A 22,128-nucleotide genomic window follows, 5' to 3' on the forward strand; every position below is an offset into this window, starting at 1 on the left:
TAAATTAACCGATAGTAGCACTCATCGCTATCGAGAAATGCCAAGCCAAATCGATAGTATCAAGAAAACATCGATTTTAGTTCCAGCTCTATGAGGGAAGCAAAACATTATTATTTTCGTCGTTTTTATTTTTTGATTATATAGAAGATTCAGTGGTCGAGGAACATGTGAAAGTGAAAAAGCGACAGAGCTTTTCAAGCAGAGTGTAAGTGCACACAGGTTGAACCAAAAAGCGACGCGTATTTTTGCGAAAGTGCAAAGCAGACGGCGAGAGTGTGAAAAGGCAGCGAAAAGAGAATAGAGAAAAAATATAGCAGCCAGTTTCTTGTGGGCGCGAGTGTGTGTGCGTGTGCCATATTGTTAAATAAGGAAAATATAATAAAACAAACGCAGTAAAAGCAGCAACAACAATGCATTACCAGCAGCAACAACAACAACCACAGCAGCAGGGTAGCCTTGCTGGCTACAACAACAAAATGAACGTCTTGCCCAATTATACGCTCAGCGGAATGAGCTCCTTTGATGCCGAATCGCTGCCAGATTATTCAGAATTTGATTCCGAATCGGTAACCCTGGACTATTACAAGGAAAGGTATATTCCTGAACCTAAACAGATCGCATTTTGTTTTGCTTCCGTTCTTTCGCATAGCCACACAACACACACACACATATAAAAACATATGTACATACTTGTATAGAAATACCCTCGCCCTTGTCATTGTTGTTGTTTTGCATTTGGCCGTTTGCCCCAATTTTGCCTGCCGTTACCGTTACGTTCTATATAGCGATTAACCGTTATGATCCTGTTGCCATGCCACTCACCCACACACACACGCACACACAAAGTCAGTACTCGCTCATCTGCGAAATTCGTTTTTGTTTTTAGTCAACATTTCTAGCCGCTATATGTAAAACTATATTTATCTCCGTCTGGCCCATCGAAATATCTCGAGATTCGTTAGACGCAACATCTACTCACCCAAACATATGCACCGTTGTTGGCGTATCTTGAATATCTTGAAGATATTAAAATTGGCAAGGAATAACGAGAATTAGGCACAATATGCTGTTTTGCTTAGACGAAATTTATATACCCTTGCATTTTCAGACATTACACATTTTTGTCTAGATTTATATGCAAATTATGCAAAAAAGATGATGATGATTAGACCGATGACTCTATTTTATATATTCAAAAATGTATGTTCAGAAAAGATGCCGATCTGTATATATTTATTTCATTGTCGCAAACATTTGATCAAGAGTATTGTACTCTTAGTTAGGGTATAGCAATAGAATGTGAATAGATAATTAGCTTGGCGGTATTTCCAGCAATGAAAATGCTTAGTTGCAGTCGCCTTGCAGCATAATTTATGTGGGGACTGCACCTCATCACCCCAGCTTCCGTCTTTTGTCATTGGGGCTGTACTCCCCCCCAATGAAGACCGAAATATTCCGCCACGTTTTTGTCTGGCACAATAGAGCGATTTCAATTTAAACAATCCCAAACTCATTCAACTGTGGCAACGCATTGTTTTGTAAATTGCGTCAGTTAATCCCTGGCATACTTAGTACATTGATGTCTACAATTGTGGCCAAAATAGTGTAGCTTATACAGCGGTACTGCACAGGCCACTCAACAAAATTCTGATCGTAATAGTAATTTATCAATGTTATTTATGTGAAACTATACAAGCTAAAGTTTAAAAGTTATTGTTTATTAAAAATGGTAATAGAAAAGGAGTTTTATTAAACCTAAAAAAATGAGCACTACTGTAGGTTTAATTGTCGGGTTGATGCAGTTGTTCGATTGGAATAAACCCCTAATAGTTTGCCATTGTCTTTGTCGATGTTGTTGCTCGAGTTGTTTTTGCATGTTGCTGCTGCTTACTTAACTGCCTTGATGTAAACAAACATGTTGTACGAACAATGTGCGCCAGTCGCTCTAATCGAATGTCACCAATTTCTCTGTTTCCCGTCCCGCTAACAAACAAATCCCCCCCTTTTGGCAATACAGATGTTGAACGGGCTGCTTCCGCCAGAAATTTGAAATTGAAAACGCATTGGATAAACCTCAGCGCGCAAACCAAAAGCAATAAAACGCCAATTGAAGCATTTATATTAGATTGTTAAAGCCAACCGGAGTAGCATTTACTTGCCTGCCCCAAAAACGAAAAATAAAGAAACCCTTCCAACATCCCACAAAGCAAAACTAACCAAGAAACGCATTGAAACGCATTCCAATTAGTAGCTGCGGGCAGCACTTTGCCTGCATATAGTCGATAAGGTGAGTTTGACTGGCCTGATACGCCGGTAAAAGTACCAATCCCCCCGCAATTAATATTAATTATCATGCACGCAGTGTTCTACGTCCACCAGCGGAGAAAATGGCGCCGACCACGACGATTGAGACCATCACAATCACGAGGCCGCTTAAGGTATGCGTTTGACCTAAAGTTTCAGAAACGTTTTTCCAGATTGTCCAACTGATTTCACTGCCTTCACAGGTGATTGCATTTATCTGCGGCGTCATCGTGGTGGCCCTGATGATTATGGCCCTGGCATCCACAGATTGGTTAATGGCCTCAGACTGGCGGCAAGGTCTCTTTGTGCACTGCATCGAAGATGATTCGGTCTCGCCACTGCCATTCAACATCCAGGATCCGCCAGGATGCTACTGGACCCGAGATGTTGGTATGTATTACATGAAGCAACAGCATTCTTAAGCAAGAACTTAACGTACAATTTGTATCATATTCTACAGGCTACATTAAAGCCACGGCCGCTCTCTGCATTATCACGCTCATAACGGACGTCATTGCCACAGTACTGACAGGTTTGGGCCTCCGGACGCAGAACCATAATCTAAAGTATAAGTTCTACCGTATAGCAGTACTGGTAATGCTAGTGTCCTGTGAGTAACTAGATAATTTTATGAAAAATCACATGCTAAATATTACTTTTTTGCAGTGCTGGCCGTGTTGTCCGCGTTGATCGTATATCCAGTATGCTTTGCCGGCGAACTAACCATGGGTATGGTAGCCAGAACTCTTAAGCTAAACACCCTACTGACTAATATTCTATTTCGTCTAATAGCCAATCGGCGAGTCTGGGAATTCGGCTGGGCTTACGGCGTTGGCTGGGGTGCGGCCATCTTCCTGTTTGGGGCCGTGGTACTGCTGCTCTGCGACAAGGAGTCGGAGGAGATCTACTATAAGGAAAGGAAAATCGTACATGAAAACCAAATGCGCGCCTAGGCAAGGCCGCACGACCTGCCTGACGTCGTTCTGTAGAATAAGTATATAGCAACCAACCAACAACACACACAGACACATAGATTTCGATTTAAATCAGACTCAAGAACAGAAGCAATTTGCAGCTAAGCGAATGTGTTACAATTATGATTGTGTATATCATGACCATTTCAAACCAAAAATCCGTAGCCATCTCCCACCCAACCCACCATCTTGTAGTACTCGGCATTTGTTTAGATGACGTTTCCCCAATGAGTTTATTTTGTGTTCGTTTCGAAAGGTAATCGTAGACAAGCCACAAACACACGACCCACATCTACCATGTAGTCATTCACATGTATGTACGTCTAGAAATTCTGAAAGTTAATCGCATTAACCAATCCCCTATATACAATTGCATGCCCCATGAGTTCCACAGCATTGTAGGCAACTTTTAGAGCTTGCTTTTCCGTAGAAAACTGAGAGCAGGTTGCCAGTTGCAATTAGACCTCTTACAATATTGTACTCATACTCAGCTACATATACATAGCTACAATGTACTCCCCATGTATCTCAATCCTAATCGTGAGCAGAATCCAAATTAGAATTTGTATATGTACGTAATCGAGAGACTAGGTAACCACGACATATAAAGCCACAATGTCATCGTCATTGTCAACGTTTCATGCCGATTACGCTTTCAAAACTTGTTTGTGCTCCATACATCCGTTTCGAATATTATTAATTATGTGTTTGTCCCAGTGTATTGAGCGATCAACACCAATTGTACTCGAATATGTGTTGCTCTTTTACCTTTTTGTAAAATAGTTTTACTATACAGTCCACTACTCAGCTTGTACTCGAATGTCCACGAGCCGTTCAGTTATTGTTTAAGCCGACTTTTAAGTGTAATCATTTGTTTGTAAACTCCTAATTTGTAATAATTTATTGATACCTGTGTTCTTACCACAACCGAAAACATATCACACCCAAATGACAACAATAAAACGTTTTTTGACACCTTTTGTTAACACTTTAAGAACATATTTTATTTATCTTGTTAAGCTTTTTTTTTCATACACGATAAGATTCTTTAAGTTGTATAACCAGCATAAGGTATGAGTATTGGCGATATCGCAAAAACTATAACTAAGCCATCCTTTTCTATAATTCAATGTTATTGTTGCAGTTATTATTTAATCAGCAAATCATTCAAAATTCGTCCATCACATCTCGCAATCAGAACATCTTTATGATTCGTTCGTTTCTGTTTTTAATGAAAAGATTTTGATTCAACGACGAAATGAAGTGAAGCAAATGCAACCAAAATTAAATGCGACCTAAATTACAACAATACAAAGGGAATATATATGCTTGAACATCCATATATCCATATATATGAAGACATTGAACAAATCGTAGGCAGGAACGTGCGGTGAAAAAAAAGACGAAACGAAAACAATTATAGCGAGTATAAAGTAAACAATTATACCAAAACCAATTGAATTAATTAAACTATGCTTACATACACGCATGTTTATATATATAGTTCTATATATAGGCTTAAAGTATGTAACGATTAATAAAAAAAACAAAACCGAATAAGTAAGAAAGCAACCTATAACTAACGAAACACTTATACTCCAAAACGAAACTCTACGAAACGTTACAGTTTTCCATTGTGTAACCAACCAACACATGAGCGAGGATCATATTGTTTTAACAAGCAAGCAAAATATATATACAAACACATATGAATATATTTATTAAAACGTTTTAAAATTTAATTTTTTAAATTTACATTCGATTGATAAAAACCAAAAAAAAACAAAACATCACCAGACTAAGTAACATTATCAAACGTATTGCTAGTGATCCATATACTGTAAAACATATGCCTAGATCATATTTTATAAATTCCCTATATGCATACCTAATACCTAAACCTATACCCGCATCTAACGAAAATAGCAGACTATGTATTACCGCAAATTATTCTGCAGTTCACTGGGATGTAACCATGAATTGAATATTTGACGCTCCACACCCAAAAAAACATCTAATCCACAACCCACATCCCACCCAACCAACCAATCCGCATAATCCGTACACTATCCCGTACAATGTAAATATTTCAGGAGAGTTTTCAAGAAAATAAAATAGTGTTTAACGTTCACAACAATATTTGTTTTTAATACCGAATGGGTAAAATGGCTCACTAGTTCTTTGAGTACAAATCCAGTGGTCGAACTAAGGATCCATGATGTGAGAAACCAGTTTCTTAGAATATCTTTCCTTCGGATACGTGTCCCAACAAGCTGCCAAAATACTAACAATGTCATTATTATCTTCGACTTTCGTTGGATGTCGGCTTTCAGGGAATATGATTTCTTATCTTACCAACGTCTCTTCCAAAAAAAAGTAATAGTATTCTGCACAGTTATGCCGATATAGACAATCTATTTAAGATTTGTACAATTAAAGTTCTTAGGTCTAAAAAAATGATCATTAAATCTAATGAAACACGATTGCAGCGATGACTTCTTAGTCTTTTTTGGCTATCAAGCCCTGCTTCTTGAGCTGGCGCAGAGCGCATTTGGCCGCCGTGCACTTGGCAATGCGATAGTTGCGCCCGATGCCACGGAAGGTTCCTTTGCAGAAGACATCCACGGTAACGCGCACCCGTCGCCCATCCGCCAGCTTCTCGGGCTTGCCGAATTTGGCTGTCTCCGGCTCCAGCTCGAGCAGCTCCCGAATGGGCGATTTTGGCACTGAGTTGCTGAACTGCTCGATCTCCGGGCTCATCATGTTGCTGTAGACGTGCCACACCACGTCCAGTGACATGTTTGAATCAAGGAAGATGGCACCTGCGATCGACTCAAAAACGTCGCCCAATGCCTTGGGCACCTCAACGTCCTCCGCGTCATCGCACTCCTCCTCGGACAATAAGTAGTACTGACACAAAGTAGAATAGTACAATTAGATGTCGTATTAATAGTGACATAACTTTAACTCACCTCCTCACTGATGCTGTGACCATTCTCCTGCTGGATCCTCACAAAACGGTCAATCACATCGTTAAGACCCGGCGAGAGGTGCCTGAAGAACTTGTGGAATCCATGGCGAACAGCCAAAGACGCGAATATGGTATTATTCACCAGTGCTGACCGCAAATCCGTTAAAGCGCCTGGAGAATGCTGGCGGGGATCTTCGTATAAATGCCGCGTAATGAGGTAATCTAGTACAGCATCGCCCAGGAACTCCAAACGCTGATAGCAATCCGTCAATCGATTGGGTGTGTAACTGGCATGTGTCATGGCTTGCAGAAGGTACGACCGATCCCGGAACTTGTAACCCAAACTCTCCTCAAACTCCTCAAAACCACTTAGTAGTTGGTCCAGCTCCTCCGTGGCGTTGGGAGCAAAGTGCAGCAGTGGACTACGCGGCGTGGGCCATGCACCGTAAACGGTAACCATATTTTCCGGGTTTGGTTTGGTGCTTCCGGGTATTCGATGCTCCTGGCTAGCTTCGTCCAGCTGCCTGGTGATAGGGAGCACTCTTACTCCCAGCCAGGCCATAAAGAGTAGTGCCCCTCGGGGCCCGCACTCAATGAGATAGGCTCCAATGAGGGCTTCGACGCAATCGGCTATGGACTTATCCGGAATGCTGTGTTGGGAAACGAGGTTGTACGGAATAAAACAGCTGAAATCATTGCAGCTGTCGTTGGAGTCGTCAAGTTGCCCATTTGGAGCACCTCCATTCTGCTCTAAGCCCAGGGCTTCGGCTTTTTCGCGGACCATCTCACAGATTTGCACGCTGCTGAGGTTCTTGATGTCCAGCAAATCAGCCAGCTTCCAATGGTGAGTGGGGATCTTCGCCTCGATGAGCGCCTTTTCCAGCTCTTTTGGCACGTAGTAGCAGGGTGGCAGCCAGTTGTCGTGGGGCTCGAATTTAGTGGCTATCATATATTCACCCAGCCTCTTGCGTCTGCCCAGACGATAGAGATTAAGGTTGGCAACCTGCTTGGAGCGAAGATGACTAAGCTTTCCCTCGTGCACATTCTCGTAGGTGATGTACAAGTAGGTGGTAATGGCATACTTGAGAAAGGAATCTCCAATTGTCTCCAGTCGCTCCAGATTGATGCCATCGTTAGCATTGGACATTGTGAGGGCTTGCAAAATGATGCTGGGACTGGGTCCTGGATGGCCCACCAAATCCGGCTGTCGATCGAAACTGAAGCCAGCTGGTAATATTGCTGATGATATGGCCTTCTTGGACGCAGGTGGCTGAATTTCCATTCGATCATATTGCAGCTTCAGTTGCTTTGCGTCCAAGTTCAGCCGATGATGATCGTTGTAGTTGTCAAAACTGTCACCACATCCCATTACGCTATAGGTCTCCTGCTCATGCCGAGCCACCCAATCCGCATTCAGCTCTACTAAATCCGACAGCAAAAGCTCTCGCCTATCACCCAGCTTTTCGGCCAGCACATCCACATTTACGTACGGCAGCAGCTGTTTCAACAGCTCAATCATCGAAACCTTTGCAACCTGAGTCTCTGCGGCATCGTTTCTTTTTAGAACCAACTGCTGGTCATGCGGCACCAACATTCCGCAGGATTCGATTTCCGTTTTAAGCTTAGCTATGGATTCATCATATCTAATAGTGGGCTGTTCCTTCTGGTCTTGATCCCCATGATTGAAATTAAATCCAATGAGCAGGTTTTTTGTCTGCTGGTACTGCCGCTCATTGGCATTCGTCGCCTGGATGATGGACAGCTGCTTCTGGCGCTTTTCCACTTCTTGGGCGGTTTCGATAGTCTCCGCCTCGTTCTTGGAGGTGAACGCAATGCGTCCCGCATCGATATCATCTGCCACATCGTCGTCATCCGAACTGTAGTTGTGATGCATGTAATTGAGCGGACCTGCGTTGTCGTCTTCGTCGTAGCTAGAGCCCAGCGAATTGTCCGAGTCATAGTAATTAAATGTGGGCTTTGCCGGACCCTTTCCTTTGCTCTTGCCGCCCTGCTTATTCTGACTGTTCTTCGGAGCCTTGAAGCCGCCTTCTCCATTGCTCACATCCCAGAATGTGGGCGAGCCATAGCGGGTTTGCTGATCACCTGTAAGATGTATTAGGAATTATTTCTGATCCTTCGCAAAGGAATTAAATAACTTACAGAACTTAACGTTTGCCGGCAGAACTGGCATATGGAAAGCATCGTCATCGTCCTCGTCTTCTTGGTTAAAGTTCGCTATATCGTCGGCCATATCGTTTGACCAAGTGCCAATCTCAATGAAGTCATCCGCTTTCTGTAGCTTTTCTTCTCCCTCAATGATTAGTTCGATTGCACTTTTCTCAACCTTATCGGCTTTGGAATCCTTATCTAGTTGGGTCTCCTCACTTATCGGCTCCTTCTCAACTTCCACTAAGTCTTTGCCATTAATAGTATCATCCTTAGGGGAGTCCTTTTGTTTGGACTCCCGCGATTTCTTTAGCACCTCCGATAGACTCCACCCAAAGTCCAGCATGGGCCATTCGAAATCCTCATCTTCGATCTGTTGCCTACCTAGCCCCAGATCCGCCGAGACCTGTTTCCGAATATCGTCGGCCAACAGAAGACCATTAATGCGGTACAGGATGCAGGGCAGGCAGACGGCAGTTCGCCACAAGGAGGCGGGGAATGGATGCACAGTGCACAGCTCTGGCACAAGGATCTGCTTCTGCTCGAGATTCTCTCGCTTTGCCCGCTTTGTCTCCTCCGAACTAGTGGGTAGAGCAACGCCCTTGCGATTAACGTACCGTGGCGTGAGGAAGTTTAACCGAGCACTGGTGTGATCCACATCCAATAGCGGCTGCGAGGCATTCTGTATGGTCAGACCATACTTGACGAGGTAGTAGTGCTTGAACGTGCGGTAGTTGTCGCCGGGGAAGCAGCTGAGCGGGGATAGATGTGGACATATCTCTGCCACATAGAAATACTGCGGTTGATCCTGGTTGCGATACCACGGCATTACGACGGCATCTTGAAAGCGTTGGGCATCGAACGGCTGCGCCTGCCGTTCCTCATCGGGCACGGCCCGAGGCATTGTATTGCCATTGGTTTGGATCAGCTCTAGGAACTGCCAGTCGATGTGCTTGCCGCCCGCTGGTGCTTTCACGGTGGGCACAATGAAAACACAATTCTCCGTGGAGTCCGGATCGAAGAGCATGAGAAACTTTTGCAGACGCAGTACATTGGTGAATGTGTAGTTTAAAAATCCATTGATGCAGACTATTTGTTCGCTTGTAAGAATCACGCGCTCTTTAGCCAATTCCAGCGAAACCTTCACCTCGCCGGAACGCGTGAATATCGAGAAAGCACTCAGCTTGGGTATCCGTTTCGTGGTGAGAATGCCAAATCCCTGCTGGGCATCTTCGGGAGGATAAATCTTGCGGCCACGCGTGTTTTGCTCTTCGGGTATAGGACATTGCAGCGTCAGCTGGATGAAGTACAAATAGCATGGTGCTCCAGCAACTGGACGGCAATCGCAAAACTCGGATGCAATGCGTTTGTAATAGTACTGACGCCGCTTCGTTGTTCCCGGACGAGGTTCATCGCTCAGCTGCACAATCTGTTCGTCCTCTGGCTCCAGTTCAAAGCACTCCCAGTCCGGCTCCAGGGCGCGAAATCCCTCCTTGCCGATAGGCTGCAACTGATCGTCTAACTCGCCGATCCTGTGCAGCTCAACGCATGCCTGCAAGGCAGCCAGTCGGCGGGCCAATGTTTGAGTGGGCATCGGAAGACCCTAAGAACAAAAGATTAAAAGAAATGTGAAATATTCTGTACTAAATGCACTTACCACAATGTCATGCTTCAATGGCGAGTTGATGGGCAGCCGGAGTGTGTACTGATACAAGGTCACTCCAGCCCTTTCGTTTCGGGTGCAGCGCCACAGAGCCGTCAGCTTGGTGAACGTGTCGCTGGGCAATCGGGCGCAGTACTTGTTGACCAGGGCTATAGCAGTACCTAGATCCACGGAGGCTCCAGTTAGCAGGTGCGGCTTGGGTCGGTAGGCAGCAAGGCAGGCACTAAAACGTTCCGCCTCGCTCTGCTCCTGCTCCGGCGGCTCTGTGTTGGCGCACTTGGATAGCAGCATCTGCTCGATCTCGCGATACTGTGCCATTTGGTGCACCAAGTCCTTGGTGGTGCTGACCAAACGATCAACAGTTTCGATGTCGGCTGTGGAATCACTGGTGTCTTCTGGTGTCTCCATTGAAGACGTCAGTTCGCACTGGAAGCGCCTGGACTTTTGTTCTGTACTGCTCTCGCTTGGAGACGTGTTACTCATGCTGACGGCTTCGTCGCTGGAGTTGCTAGAGTCTAGCACCGCAGTGGCTGGCGATTCATCCTGGATCTCCTGTAGCTTAATGTCACACGATGTCGGAGGTTGTTTACTGAACACTTCGGGATTGAGGATCTTCACAGTTCCGCGTGCCGTGCCAAAAGTATAGGGATCCGAACCGGACGAGTTTGGCATCGCTGAGTCGTCGGAGTCGCTATCCGCCTCTGTGGTATCACCAGTTCCGCAAATAAACCGGTGACTCCGATCGGTCAGCTGCACTGCACCCACAGTGGGGCTTTTATAAGTGGGTGCCACCAAGATGACATGGTAGGCAGGAGCTGCACGCGCTCGACCTTTGCACTGAACGTAACTGCGATATGTGGTAGGGGGATCCCAGCGCACAACCAAATTGCACTTGGGCACATCAATACCCTCTTCCAGCACAGAAGTGCCGATCAGAACATTGCAGTCGTGCATGCGGAAGCGCTTTAGCACCTCTTCCTGCCGCCGGTGCTCCAACTCAGCCTCTTTGGGCTCTGTGGTGGGATCTGCCACCCGGTCGGTGGTGTACTGGCAGCGTAGGAACTTGAGATCGGGATCACGCCTGCTAATCTCCGCCAGCAGCTCAAAGAGAACGCGTGCCGTGTGGTTCTGGTTGCAGTAAATCAGCGCGCAGAGCGTGTCGCTGCCATCATTTTGATCCCGGTGATGGCGCCTTGTGTACACTCGTCTACGAGTTCGTGGTTGTGCTGTATTGGTAGCAGAGCTAGGTTTCGGCTTTGGCGGAACAGGAGTAGGAGCAACTCGAGCGGCGCTTTTGACCGTTTGCCTGTCCTCTGTCGTGTGCAGAATCTGCTCAAGATTGGCCACCAGGGCTCGTGTCTCCGTTGGCGGTTGGTCAAATTGATCCACCATTCGGCACTTGCTTTCCAGCGCATGCGATAGCCGGTTAAAGTCCGCCTGATCCACCTGATGACGCATCCTGCGCAGTCCGTCCGCTTGGGTGTGCACCTCTTCCGGCTTAAAGCACCTTAGTGTCTGCAACAGACGTCGCACCTTGGGGCTGGAATAGCGTTCGATGGTTTGGCGTGAATCGCTGCCACTTCCCGGCTGGCGCTGGAATGCGTGATCGCAGAGGGAGTGCAGCTGGATGAGGGCCGTGCTCACTAGGCAGTAGAGCAAGTAGTGACGTTCGTGCGGCGTCTTCACCTTTAACTTCTCATTGCTTTGGTAAAAGTGATGGGCAGCCCGCTGGGTGCACCAAGGACCCATCTCGTGCAGCACGGCCAGTAGTGAGTTGATGACGTTCAGGGGGTCCACCTTGGGATCGGGTATATCTGGAATTTGTAAAAAACTTATTAAGCTAATGATTTCACTTGGTCTTAAAAGAGTCACCTTTCAGTTCGTCCATAAATTGGTCGGTGCCGTAGATCTCGTAGGGATCGTAGCGGTGATCCAATAAAAAGGACTTGTGTGTATTGAGCACATCGGCAAGCACCAGGGACAGTTCGTCCATCTCGTAGGGGGCGCACTGTACGATGTATTCGTGCGGTCGGGAACAGTAACGCAATACGGTGACAATATCACTGGCCGTTTCGATCCGGCAATTCACACTCTGCTCCAGGGTGGCCAGCATGGCGCTCAGTTGCTGCAGCTCACAGCCGGCGCTGTGCAGCGGTCCAGCTAGTCCGAGGATTCGCGGTCTGTCCACCGCTGCCGCTGGCATGATGTGCTCCTCAAAGAGACGCCTTATCCTCTGATAAACGGCACTGTCGTGGCAATCCTCCAGCACAATCAATTCGACGCTGCTCAGCAGCAGCTCGCGATCTTCAAGCAGCGAAAGAAATCCCTCTGGCCGCAGGATAGAAACATGGTAGTCCGTCCAGCAATGATCAAAGGGTATCTGCATGTCCGGCTGCTCCTGCCACACCCGCAGGTCAGTCAAGTGGGTGAGCATTGTGTAGATGGAGCATGGTTCCGTGCTGGTGCCAACCTCGCAACTGAGGTAGACACTGACGCGACCACGTTGGCGTGCGCGACGCGACAGCTCCTGGAGCAGCTTGAGGGCTATGAACTCCTTGGAACTGCGATGGCCCAGGCAGATAATGGTGTTCCGCTCGTAGGCGGCGGCCAGCAGTTCCACCTGGAAGTCGCGTGGCGTGAACACGGTGGTGTGCAGGTTGTTGTCGCACCAGTGGAACGCCATCGTGGCTGGGGGGATGCACAGAAACACCAATGCCTCTGCGAGATTTATACAAAAAATCTTCAACAGCCGGCTACCAGCAGCATGCCAGTGTGACCGTTGGCCATGGTGGCGAGAAGGGTTCGATATACCCTTCGCTGCTCATCACTTTGGCCACACTTCTATGTGGCTTAAAAATATATTGCGCCTTCTCATTTTTATTGTTATTTTCATTAACATATGCATATAGCAGAATCAGGGAGAATAACTCATATCCAGTGAACCCTACAACCCATGCCCACCTAGTAAACTGCATCCCCAATGCGGCGTTCCAAGGCCCCGTCCATGCGCCGCGCAGCAAAGCGAGGGAATGAAGATCCGCATCTGAAAGTGGAACCGCAGTCACCCTGCTCCTGGAACAACAGCAGTCTACCCAGCGAATGGGGCACCTCCGGGGGCTCCCAAAGCCTGGGACCTCGAGCACTCAAGGCGGGCGAGAATCCCCTCAAAGACAGCCGCATCTTCCATGTGCTCTGGCGCAATCAGACCACCAAAAAGCACAAGACGTGGACTGGCAACGGCACGCTGGTGCTCACTGGAGCAGTAGTAACATTAAAGGATGACACTGGCAAGGTGGTGGACACCATGACATACTTTAAGCAGCGGGAACTCCGGGAGAACGATCAGCTGGAAGTGGGCAGCAGGGATGTGGAGGTTCAGGAGGAGATTAAAACTGTGGAGGAGTGCTTTACACAGCGCCAGTTGGAAATAGCAAATTGGTGCCAGAAAATAGATGCCCATAATGGTTATGCAGACACATCGCCACCTCCTGCAACCAGTGCTCCCTTCCAGTCCCATCTGCTCAAGAAGATCAAGCGCGAGGCGGATGCACAGGCTCCATCGCCTTCGGAATTCATCCAACATAAAATGAAACATGTATCTTATGAAGCCCCCTCTTCCGGCACTTCGCATGTAATGGAGAAGCAAATGTGTGAACAAAACTATTTGAAGAAAGAAAATCCCTCCGTGGAATTTACACAATCGGAATATATGTGTCTACTAACTCCAGCTGAACTGCAGAAAAGATTACTACTTTTTCTTTCAGAATATGCAGAAGCTTGCAAGGCGGTAAGAAGCATCCAGTCCATTTAATTTACACCTATATACAATTCAGATATGTATTTCAGGAATCGCCATTGCTGAAGGAAGTGGTGCAAATTGTTTGCGATCATCCTGTGCTCCTAAAAACTTTGGGCAAGAAAACAGAGTTTCAGGAAATAATGGAGGTACTAGACTCCATACTACCGCCCTGGTCGGACATGGGACTCTACGACGCCGCCAAGTTCGAGTTTCTGCACGTGATGCTGGACAATTTAGTGGCCGAGCGAGGAGAGAAATGCTGCATTTTGGCAAACAGTGATGATTGCCTTACCCTGGTTAGGGGCTACTGCCAGAGTTATAGTTTAGATCATGCGCAACTAGATGGTCCCCAAAAGGTGGATTTATTTAATTCTCTTGCGGAAGGGGAACCAATGGTTGGCTTAATTCTCACTAGTGACTTGTTGGAGCTTCGAGATCTCCGCTGCAAACACCTGATAATTTATAACCACAATGCCAGGAAACACGCCAACCAACTGCTGGCTGTTGGGGCAATGGACACCAAAATTTACACTCTCATCACAGCTGGAGGTTCTCCGGAGGAGTTGCAGTTCCATAGGGCAGATAATGATTCTCTAGAGGATCTTCGGAGTCACCAAAGCCAGCTTATACCAAGCGCAACTATTGTGAGTACTTCTAGTTCTTATCTTATTGATAAACCACTAATTGCTTTTGTAACTCATAGAATCTGGCAGACTGGGTCAAAATTGAGCCACCCTTTGATTGTGATTTCTTTGAGGTAAGATTTGTAATACAATTTTCCAACTTTATTCACGCAACTCAATGCGAATTTTTAGGAAACTGCTATTTCGGATAGTCTGGATTGTATTCAACAGGTTTATTCAAGGAAAATAAAGGTGAAAACTTAAAACATTAAACAAAACTAAAACTAAAAAACCAAAAATACTTTAACTTCAATGTTAGAATTCTATTCTTTGATAACATTACCTATATATTGGGAATTAAGTTACCCTGGAAGATTTGTCCTCTATTTGGCAATGATTGGTTCTTAAGCACTTCGCGCAAGCTAACTTTTGAGCATTTAGTCCAAACTCAAGAGCTCCTGGAGCTTTTCAATGCGAGTGGAATAGGTATTGTTCTCCTTACAGTAAATGATCTCGCTGCAAGTAATGCCGGTCCCAGTGGGATAATAATGCTCCAGCCATTCGATCTGCGCATTGGTAGGCTCCTCAGGCACACCTACGAAAAGGCAGTCATTGAAATAATATTAATATCCTTGGAGAACCTACTTACCAATCAAATCCAGCTGTGTGGTCATTATGGGGAAGAGAAACTGCGGCGGATATGGACGAATGTCGGTGACATGTGTCGGCACTATGTTACCGTAATCAATGAACAAAATGCTGGGATAACCGTCGCCCATTAATTCTACCGACAGACCTCGGCACCATTTACCTTCGTACTTAGCTATGCAAAGTTCATTTATCCTAAATGAAATAAGGGAGTTAGATAAATGAGCAAAAGGAAACGGCTAGTAACTTTACGGCGGTGCGAAGGTGGCGCACTTGGCAATCTTTTCGCCATACTCCTGTATGTCGCGCTGCATTTTTGATACTTCGTAGGCCAGATCTCTGGAGGTGCAGTAGACGAAGCCGCACTTTAGGAATGTGTTGTCCATGACAACTACTTCGATGTTCTTTCCAAAGCTCAGAGGAATATATGGAAGACACTGAAACCAAATAAATAAAATAATTACAATGAAGATTGGATATTTGGCGATTAAGTTGCGGCTTACGTCCTCTTTGAATCCCAGATCCGACACAGACGGCTCCACAGGAGTTATTATGGTCTTGAACAGGCGGTTGAGGCTCCTATTAATGTCGATCTCGGTCATCACCACGATTTGCAAGCCCTTGCTGAAGTCGTACTCGCGTTTCGAGTACTTCATATCAAAAACTAAGGATTGGTCCAGTTCGTACATGATTTCCCTTATGTTGGGACCCACAAAGCGCCTAGGAACTCCTCGTAATTTTACGGCAACGGGATAACAGGGCAAATCTGCTAGATAGGAGCTGCATTCATACAAATCATCCAGCTGCGTGACTTCAACGCTTCCGAAATCCATGCACACCACATAGATATCCTTGAGATTATCCACGTTTAGCACCAAGGCGCGCGACATGTGCCCCTCGAACTTGTAGAGCACAATTTGTCCGCAGACTGGCCCACTCTTCAGTTTGGAGGCAGTTTTGCCCAGCATCATTACCTCCATGAGAACTGTATAATAGGCGACATCAACCTGAATGTCGGCCGAGCGCACATAGACCACGTTAGTCTGCTCGAATGCAGTAATCCTCACTTTCGATCCGGACGGTGGCAAACCAGGTTTCGGGAACTTCCGGCCCACCTTCTCGTCGAGCTTGAGTATCTCGCCCTTGCCGCAAGTTTGCTTGTGCTGCTCTGCCACATCCGCGAAACAGGAGGCGTCGCAAAAGGGCATTTTGCATAGCTTGCAGAAAGTGTCCGTCCAGTTTTGGCACACCACGCACTTGCTGACGCCATCTTCCAGCAGGGTTTCTGTTTTATCTTCTTCAGGAGCAGCAACCGTTGTCCTAAGTTGAACAAACTATACTAGTTAGCTAGTCAGTGGCAAGTCACCATGGGGCTATACTAACACAGGAATGGTTCTTCCGGAACGAAAGTGCAGAACAACCTGCGGGATCCTTGTCTCATCCTTTAGCTTGTAGACATCGTGGCGCTCCAGGGCGAACTCATACTTGACATTGAGATAGCGTTGAGCGGCATCGTTGGTGCCCAACAGCGAACCCCTCTGGTAATCAGCTTTGGTGACCAGCGGTGGACGCAAGAACTCCGGATGTTTTTGTTCACCGCTCGAGACGGGAACGTCTCTGTTGCGATTCACTGCTGTACGTTCGGTGGGCGAAATGGCTGGACCTGGTTTTGGCATCGGTTCTGTCGAAATAACCTTGTCGATGTTGATGTCCCGCTCCTTTTGCGGCCGACCAGTGATGCACTTGATCAGGTTCGGATAACGTTCCACTCGCTGTCGCGCCGCCTCCAGGGATCTGGAAAAGATTCATCTGCTGCAAACTACTAAAGTAAGCAACTAAAGTGCTTGAAACCCACCCGATATTTTCAAAGTATATAAAGTAAACGCGCGACATGCGGCGGAACTCCATCTCTTTGATGAGCGCACGCCCAAAGAAGTTGATCAGCATCTTTTCGGTCACATAGGGGTTGCTTTTGGGCACCACCAAGTATGGATACTTCGCCTGTTTGGCGGCCCGCTGCTCCTGCTCATCCTTGAGCGGCACAGGAGCTTCGTCGATCAGATTCTGGCCGGATTCATTGGTGTACTGGTTGCCCCCCTCTTCATAGTAGTCCTTGGCCATCGGATTGAAGGCGCACCACTCGTCCTCCGTAGATTCCATCGCACTTGAGCTTTAAAATTTCAATTGGTTTCAAATTGCAAGCGCGTGGATTTCCAGTGTGACCGCTTCGTATGTAGTGCTCTTGTAACTGTTGTTAGACTTAGGTAGATAAAACTAAACAAGCAGTAAACGGTCACACTAGCAAGTGGAAAAACGAAGCCAATTTTAAATATTGTAAACAATCGTAGAAAAACGCATTAAAAATGGTTAAAAACGAGCCCAACTTCGTGGTGGAGCGCATCATGGACAAGCGCATCACCAGCGACGGCAAGGTGGAGTACTACATCAAGTGGCGCGGCTACACGTCGGCGGACAACACCTGGGAACCGGAGGAGAACTGCGACTGCCCGAATCTCATCCAGAAGTTCGAGGAGTCGCGTGCCAAGTCAAAGAAACGCGGCGAGAAGAAGCCCAAGTGTGAGGAGATCCAAAAGCTGCGTGGCTACGAACGCGGCCTGGAGCTGGCCGAGATCGTGGGCGCCACAGATGTAACGGGCGACATCAAGTACCTGGTGCGCTGGCAATTCTGCGATGAGTTCGACCTGGTGCCATCGGCTCAGATAGCGGAGAAGGATCCGCAAATGTTGATTGCCTACTTCCAGAAGATGGCGCCATACTCCCGCCACATTGCGAACCGAATGAAGGGCGTGCCGGAGGAGCTGCGTCTGTCGGCCTCGCGCACCAGTTATCCGCACATAAGCAGTGCGCCCGTCGAGGTGCCGCCAGATGTGGATCAGGCCGCTGAGTTGGCCGGACATCTCGGTGGTATGGCGCCACAGGTAGAACAGCAGGTGCCGCAGCACCATACGCCCATGGATCTCGCCGATGATCCCGACGATCTGGCCAGCGTTTCGTACTCGATTCCGGTGCCCGGCGTTGGCGACATTGCCATCGATGTGCCCATGGCGGAAAACCAATAAGAACTCCGGCAGAATCGACTGTTCAGTGTTTAATCTTAGCCCCTAAGTTAATCCGTATGTAAAGCTATCTGTAACCACTGGGTTCGTCCAGATTTATGTGACCCAGCTGGCCGGAGCGAAAGAAGTGTATGAACTTTCGCGCGGCCGCCAATAAATTTGTCATCACCTCCACCCGTCCGTCGTATTGCTTGACCTTGTGGAACAGCTCCTCCCGGTGCGCGTACTCCGCCAGCACGGCGCTGATATTGTCACTGGGTCCGGAGCTCAGCTTTAGCTTCTCCACGTAGTCGTATTTGCGGTGACTATTCAGCCAGAACAGCAGATAGTCGGCTATCAGATCCTCGCCCACAATGTGATCGGGTAGGCAGCCAACCAGGGCCAGCTTCATGCCCATTTCATCATCTTTAACGGAGGGCTGGAGGATACCAGGTGTGTCGATCATGTAAACCGGCGGATTCTCTTGGATTTTGATGCGTTCGCCGACGGATCTAGTTATGCCCGCCTCGGCTCCCACACGAGCGGCGCTCTTCTTCTTCAGATGCACATTGCGCAGGACATTGATCACGGAACTCTTGCCCACATTTGGCACTCCGATGATCATGAGATTGTGCTCGGCTGCTTGGGCGCGATTGAAGCGACTGCTCTCGCCCACGAGGCGAGTGGCCAAGGGCAAGATATCCAGCACGCCATGGTTGCGCTGATCCTTGCAGTTGGTGAACAGGATGTGCCGCAGTTCAGGCTGCTGCCTCCTCAGTTGCTGCAGCACGACCTTTTGCTGTTTGGCGCCCAGTAGATCGATTTTGTTCAGGACCAGGATATGCGGTTTAACGCCACTTCCTACGGAATATATGCGTATTAAGTGGTAGCTTATAGTTGTCGGTCTACCCACCGGTGATTGTATCGAAGAACTGCGAGTTTCTGCCCGCCAATGGGATGCGTGCATCGTGAATCTCGACTATGCAGTCCACATTTCGCAGTTTTTGCTGGATTTGCCGCATGCCCTTGGTCATGTGGCCGGGAAACCAGTTGATGCGCTGCTTGGCCGGCAGCCGGAAGGCGTTGCGAAATGGATTCAGCTGCGCTGCCATGATGCGGAATCCATGTAATGATATCGAATCCAAATCATAACTATTGAACAGCTGTTCGCCAGTGACGTAACAATTGACCACGACTGTGCAAGGTGGAGTGGTCACACTAGTGGGGAATAGTGGTTAAGCTGGTGGGTGTGGAATCACTGGCTGATTTAAATTTGGATTTAAAATGAATTCAACAGATTTTTAAAAGATATTACCATGTTGTTTATTACATAATAGTTAGCTACATAGTTAGCTATGTTTATTAGCAGCACAAAACAGTCTTTATTTTAGCTGTGCGGCCATTTTTGGCCAAGTTTGGCGAAAACGCCAATTGAAAATATCAAATTTAATACAATTTTTTTTTGTATTTTTTTGATAAAAAATAATTACTATTTTTTCGATAGAAATAAAAGTAGTTGTTCAAAAGTGGAATGTCATACATCGTTGAATTCGTAACAAAATTCCCTGTCCTCCTGTGCTCAAAACAAGAAATTGAAATTTTTGTCCGTTTTTCGCAAATTTTTATGATGGTACCACTTATCAAAAATGCGAAAATTAAAAAAAAAAATGTTGTCGAAAATTATAAAAATAGTGATTGGGATAGTTAGCTATGTTTATTGGCAGTACAAAACGGTCTTCATTTTAGCTCTGCCACCTTTTTTGGCCAAGTTATGGCGAAAACCCCGATTAAAAATATCACGTTTAAGTCAAAAAATTGTTTACTTATTTTTTCCAAATATAATGTGAGCTTTGAGTCTTAAAAGAAACGGCTTTGTATAAATGCCTTCTATAGGTAGAAAAATATTCGAGAACTTTTTCACATCTTGGACATCAAAAATACATGGAATGCGGATGAAGAGATTCCTGTTGCTCTAAGCAACTTAATACAAAGTAATGAGTGGTTAAACCTAACACCATTTCAAATGCGTTGGGTTTCCCATCGCTACAGCTCATCCTTTTTAGGCCCAATGTAGATCAGTTGATGCTCGGGCTTCACCTCGTACTTCAGCAGCTTTACATATCGCTTGAGCAGCTTACGCCAGTAGCACTTGATGTCCTTCATGCGCAGATGCTCCCAGATGAAGTCGTATCCACGCTGGGCGATCTCCTGGGTCAGGGCATCGTTTTTGCTGAAGAATGACAAGATATCCTCGTACTCCTGCTGACTAGGGTAGCTCTTGAGCGGCACATAATGCACCCAGGGCTTCAGTTGGTCGTAGAAGAACTCCTGCCACTCGTCGCCCACATGGAAGACCAGCGACTTGCAGAGGAACAAATGCTTTAGCCGAAAACTGGCGGCCACACCGCGGAAATTGAACAAGTACTTGTACTTGCAGTGGTCCTCGAAGGAGACCTCATCGGCGGCCGGTGCGTCCAGGGTATCTTTGGGTGACTTCCAGCCCTGATTTTTGGTGTATTGAGCTTCGACTAGCTCCGGATTGCGGCGCGAAAGCAGGATCAGAGAATCACGCTCGTCGGAGGTGCGTGAACCGCGGAAGAAGCCCAGATTGCGTTTCTGCGACCAGGGAATAGCTGCAGCCCGCTTTTCCAGCTTCTCGCGCATCTGATCCCAGCGTCCAATTCCACGAGGATGCAGCTTAGTGGCCGGTCCACCAGCCCAGAATGTCCACGCTGGGTACATGATGTCGCGATACTCCTTGGTCTTGGAGAACGAGAACACGGGACCACCTGCCGCGTTCCCCCACGCCGCATTCAGCTGCGGATAGTCCCTCGTGTTAATGATCAGGTCCATGTCGGGCAGCGTCGCCACCAGCGGCAGCAGGAAGTGCTCAATGCCCTCGCAGCGGGCTGGGAACATGCAGTTGGCATCACGGTACAAGCGGTGTCCGTAGATCTTGTATTTTGTGCCGTATCGCGCGGAACTCTCGATCATCTGCCGGGTGACACCTGTTGACTTGTAGGGCGCGAGATCCCGCTTCAAGACATCCGCGTGGCAGGAGCAGTCGCTGTCCTTGTGATCACTGCTGCACGGCGTGTAGTCGGCGTTAGCTTTCTCGATCTGTCGACGTATCTTGAAGCTAACTAAATTAAGGGGAGTAGTTAACATCGAATATAATCAAAGCCGGCAACATGTTGCTTACATTCATCCTCGCTTATGCGCTCTGGTTCACTTTGTCCGCAGGATTTTTGATCGGCACTGCAAAGCCCGTCATCTTCTGCACATCCTGTTCTTACAAAACTAACTAATAAGCCGATTAGTATATGATTTATTAGCATTTCTTTGGAAGTAAACAAATTTACGGCCTCCTAATGCGGCGTCAGCAATAGAGTTGCCAAATCAAAGCAAAGCTATCGATATTTCCATTATTAATGGGGAAGTTTATTTCTTTCAGTACCTGGCAACCCTGGCAGCAAAGCAGTGATTCAACTGTTACTTTCTTAGGAAGACCATGCCACTTCATTTGCAAGCAAAGCCCTACGGTAGTAACCATCATTTCGCATGGCCAGCAATGTGATGGTCACCCTAAGCGCGTAACTGTTCGCAGAGTTTTACTTTTTCACGCCGTGTGCACACACTGGCCGCTCCAACCATTATAAGAAAACCAACAAGAAACGTCGAAAGTTTTCTCCGTGTTAAAGCCAGCCAATAGCCAAATTACAAACGAAAACGACGATTTGCTAACTGCAAATTATGCGTGCGGCACCCAGTGCAATCGAAACCACGTAAACCCAACGAACGCGAGTGTTTTAGACCACCTGCAAACCAGAAACAACCACCATTGTACATAATTTACACGAACAATTTTGCAACGACAACAACACAGGAACAACAACAACAAAGGACGCCGCGCTGAAAGAGAGA

At 47.0% G+C, this 22,128-nt stretch overlaps 7 protein-coding genes across 8 annotated transcripts; 3 read left to right on the forward strand and 4 right to left on the reverse strand.

The window, feature by feature from the left end:
* Positions 1 to 54: 54 nt before the first annotated feature.
* LOC120452879 (transmembrane protein 47) lies at positions 55 to 4,272 on the forward strand. 2 transcript variants are annotated; one of them, XM_039637330.1, is made up of 7 exons: positions 55 to 205; positions 2,018 to 2,287; positions 2,363 to 2,438; positions 2,508 to 2,694; positions 2,765 to 2,914; positions 2,971 to 3,033; positions 3,097 to 4,272. In XM_039637330.1, the coding sequence occupies exons 3-7, from the start codon at positions 2,388 to 2,390 to the stop codon at positions 3,255 to 3,257; spliced, it is 612 nt and encodes a 203-aa protein (XP_039493264.1). In that variant the 5' UTR covers positions 55 to 205; positions 2,018 to 2,287; positions 2,363 to 2,387; the 3' UTR covers positions 3,258 to 4,272. The 2 variants fall into 2 exon arrangements, with proteins under 2 accessions (XP_039493264.1, XP_039493263.1); XM_039637329.2 differs by lacking the exon at positions 2,018 to 2,287 and having other exon boundaries at positions 86 to 592.
* Positions 4,273 to 5,663: 1,391 nt separating this feature from the next.
* On the reverse strand, positions 5,664 to 12,864 carry LOC120452875 (endoribonuclease Dcr-1). Its single transcript, XM_039637325.2, has 5 exons — positions 11,951 to 12,864; positions 10,073 to 11,892; positions 8,410 to 10,018; positions 6,251 to 8,352; positions 5,664 to 6,188 (listed from the first exon to the last, which is right to left on the reverse strand). Exons 1-5 carry the CDS (start codon positions 12,759 to 12,761, stop codon positions 5,778 to 5,780), a joined length of 6,753 nt encoding a protein of 2,250 aa, XP_039493259.1. The 5' UTR covers positions 12,762 to 12,864; the 3' UTR covers positions 5,664 to 5,777.
* Positions 12,865 to 12,911: 47 nt separating this feature from the next.
* LOC120452877 lies at positions 12,912 to 14,792 on the forward strand. Its single transcript, XM_039637327.2, has 4 exons — positions 12,912 to 13,865; positions 13,925 to 14,521; positions 14,581 to 14,634; positions 14,693 to 14,792. The coding sequence occupies exons 1-4, from the start codon at positions 13,059 to 13,061 to the stop codon at positions 14,762 to 14,764; spliced, it is 1,530 nt and encodes a 509-aa protein (XP_039493261.1). The 5' UTR covers positions 12,912 to 13,058; the 3' UTR covers positions 14,765 to 14,792.
* Positions 14,703 to 17,395, reverse strand: LOC120452876 (protein vreteno). Its single transcript, XM_039637326.1, has 6 exons — positions 17,004 to 17,395; positions 16,532 to 16,942; positions 15,652 to 16,468; positions 15,401 to 15,585; positions 15,150 to 15,343; positions 14,703 to 15,095 (listed from the first exon to the last, which is right to left on the reverse strand). The coding sequence occupies exons 1-6, from the start codon at positions 17,306 to 17,308 to the stop codon at positions 14,938 to 14,940; spliced, it is 2,070 nt and encodes a 689-aa protein (XP_039493260.1). The 5' UTR covers positions 17,309 to 17,395; the 3' UTR covers positions 14,703 to 14,937.
* Positions 17,396 to 17,417: 22 nt separating this feature from the next.
* On the forward strand, positions 17,418 to 18,399 carry LOC120452880 (chromobox protein homolog 3). The gene has a single exon (XM_039637331.1). The coding sequence runs from the start codon at positions 17,512 to 17,514 to the stop codon at positions 18,226 to 18,228; it is 717 nt and encodes a 238-aa protein (XP_039493265.1). The 5' UTR covers positions 17,418 to 17,511; the 3' UTR covers positions 18,229 to 18,399.
* Positions 18,243 to 19,384, reverse strand: LOC120452878 (mitochondrial ribosome-associated GTPase 1). The gene is made up of 2 exons (XM_039637328.1): positions 19,118 to 19,384; positions 18,243 to 19,065 (listed from the first exon to the last, which is right to left on the reverse strand). The coding sequence occupies exons 1-2, from the start codon at positions 19,314 to 19,316 to the stop codon at positions 18,293 to 18,295; spliced, it is 972 nt and encodes a 323-aa protein (XP_039493262.1). The 5' UTR covers positions 19,317 to 19,384; the 3' UTR covers positions 18,243 to 18,292.
* Positions 19,385 to 20,005: 621 nt separating this feature from the next.
* On the reverse strand, positions 20,006 to 21,594 carry LOC120453611 (O-glucosyltransferase rumi). The gene is made up of 2 exons (XM_039638386.1): positions 21,407 to 21,594; positions 20,006 to 21,347 (listed from the first exon to the last, which is right to left on the reverse strand). The coding sequence occupies exons 1-2, from the start codon at positions 21,540 to 21,542 to the stop codon at positions 20,248 to 20,250; spliced, it is 1,236 nt and encodes a 411-aa protein (XP_039494320.1). The 5' UTR covers positions 21,543 to 21,594; the 3' UTR covers positions 20,006 to 20,247.
* Between the last annotated feature and the right edge of the window lie 534 nt (positions 21,595 to 22,128).

Source organism: Drosophila santomea, chromosome 3R (genome assembly GCF_016746245.2).
Source record: "Drosophila santomea strain STO CAGO 1482 chromosome 3R, Prin_Dsan_1.1, whole genome shotgun sequence".
Lineage (NCBI taxonomy): Eukaryota > Metazoa > Arthropoda > Insecta > Diptera > Drosophilidae > Drosophila > Drosophila santomea.

What these genes read in the sequence shown, in the direction of transcription:
- LOC120452877 (XM_039637327.2), top strand. Translation starts at nt 13,059, where the DNA reads ATGCGGCGTTCCAAGGCCCCGTCCATGCGCCGCGCAGCAAAGCGAGGG. An exon ending in ATGCAGAAGCTTGCAAGGCG is followed by an intron (nt 13,866 to 13,924) that starts GTAAGAAGCATC and finishes TATGTATTTCAG; the next exon opens with GAATCGCCATTGCTGAAGGA. An exon ending in TTATACCAAGCGCAACTATT is followed by an intron (nt 14,522 to 14,580) that starts GTGAGTACTTCT and finishes TGTAACTCATAG; the next exon opens with AATCTGGCAGACTGGGTCAA.
- LOC120453611 (XM_039638386.1), bottom strand. Translation starts at nt 21,542, where the DNA reads ATGCTAATAAATCATATACTAATCGGCTTATTAGTTAGTTTTGTAAGA. An exon ending in GCGCATAAGCGAGGATGAAT is followed by an intron (nt 21,348 to 21,406) that starts GTAAGCAACATG and finishes CCCTTAATTTAG; the next exon opens with TTAGCTTCAAGATACGTCGA.
- LOC120452880 (XM_039637331.1), top strand. Translation starts at nt 17,512, where the DNA reads ATGGTTAAAAACGAGCCCAACTTCGTGGTGGAGCGCATCATGGACAAG.
- LOC120452879 (XM_039637329.2), top strand. Translation starts at nt 411, where the DNA reads ATGCATTACCAGCAGCAACAACAACAACCACAGCAGCAGGGTAGCCTT. An exon ending in CTGGACTATTACAAGGAAAG is followed by an intron (nt 593 to 2,362) that starts GTATATTCCTGA and finishes TCATGCACGCAG; the next exon opens with TGTTCTACGTCCACCAGCGG. An exon ending in ACTGGTAATGCTAGTGTCCT is followed by an intron (nt 2,915 to 2,970) that starts GTGAGTAACTAG and finishes ACTTTTTTGCAG; the next exon opens with TGCTGGCCGTGTTGTCCGCG.
- LOC120452878 (XM_039637328.1), bottom strand. Translation starts at nt 19,316, where the DNA reads ATGGCAGCGCAGCTGAATCCATTTCGCAACGCCTTCCGGCTGCCGGCC. An exon ending in GTTCTTCGATACAATCACCG is followed by an intron (nt 19,066 to 19,117) that starts GTGGGTAGACCG and finishes TATATTCCGTAG; the next exon opens with GAAGTGGCGTTAAACCGCAT.
- LOC120452876 (XM_039637326.1), bottom strand. Translation starts at nt 17,308, where the DNA reads ATGGAATCTACGGAGGACGAGTGGTGCGCCTTCAATCCGATGGCCAAG. An exon ending in TCCGGAAGAACCATTCCTGT is followed by an intron (nt 16,469 to 16,531) that starts GTTAGTATAGCC and finishes TGTTCAACTTAG; the next exon opens with GACAACGGTTGCTGCTCCTG. An exon ending in CACACAGCTGGATTTGATTG is followed by an intron (nt 15,096 to 15,149) that starts GTAAGTAGGTTC and finishes GCCTTTTCGTAG; the next exon opens with GTGTGCCTGAGGAGCCTACC.
- LOC120452875 (XM_039637325.2), bottom strand. Translation starts at nt 12,761, where the DNA reads ATGGCGTTCCACTGGTGCGACAACAACCTGCACACCACCGTGTTCACG. An exon ending in GCCGGCAAACGTTAAGTTCT is followed by an intron (nt 8,353 to 8,409) that starts GTAAGTTATTTA and finishes TACATCTTACAG; the next exon opens with GTGATCAGCAAACCCGCTAT. An exon ending in GTCACAGCATCAGTGAGGAG is followed by an intron (nt 6,189 to 6,250) that starts GTGAGTTAAAGT and finishes ACTTTGTGTCAG; the next exon opens with TACTACTTATTGTCCGAGGA.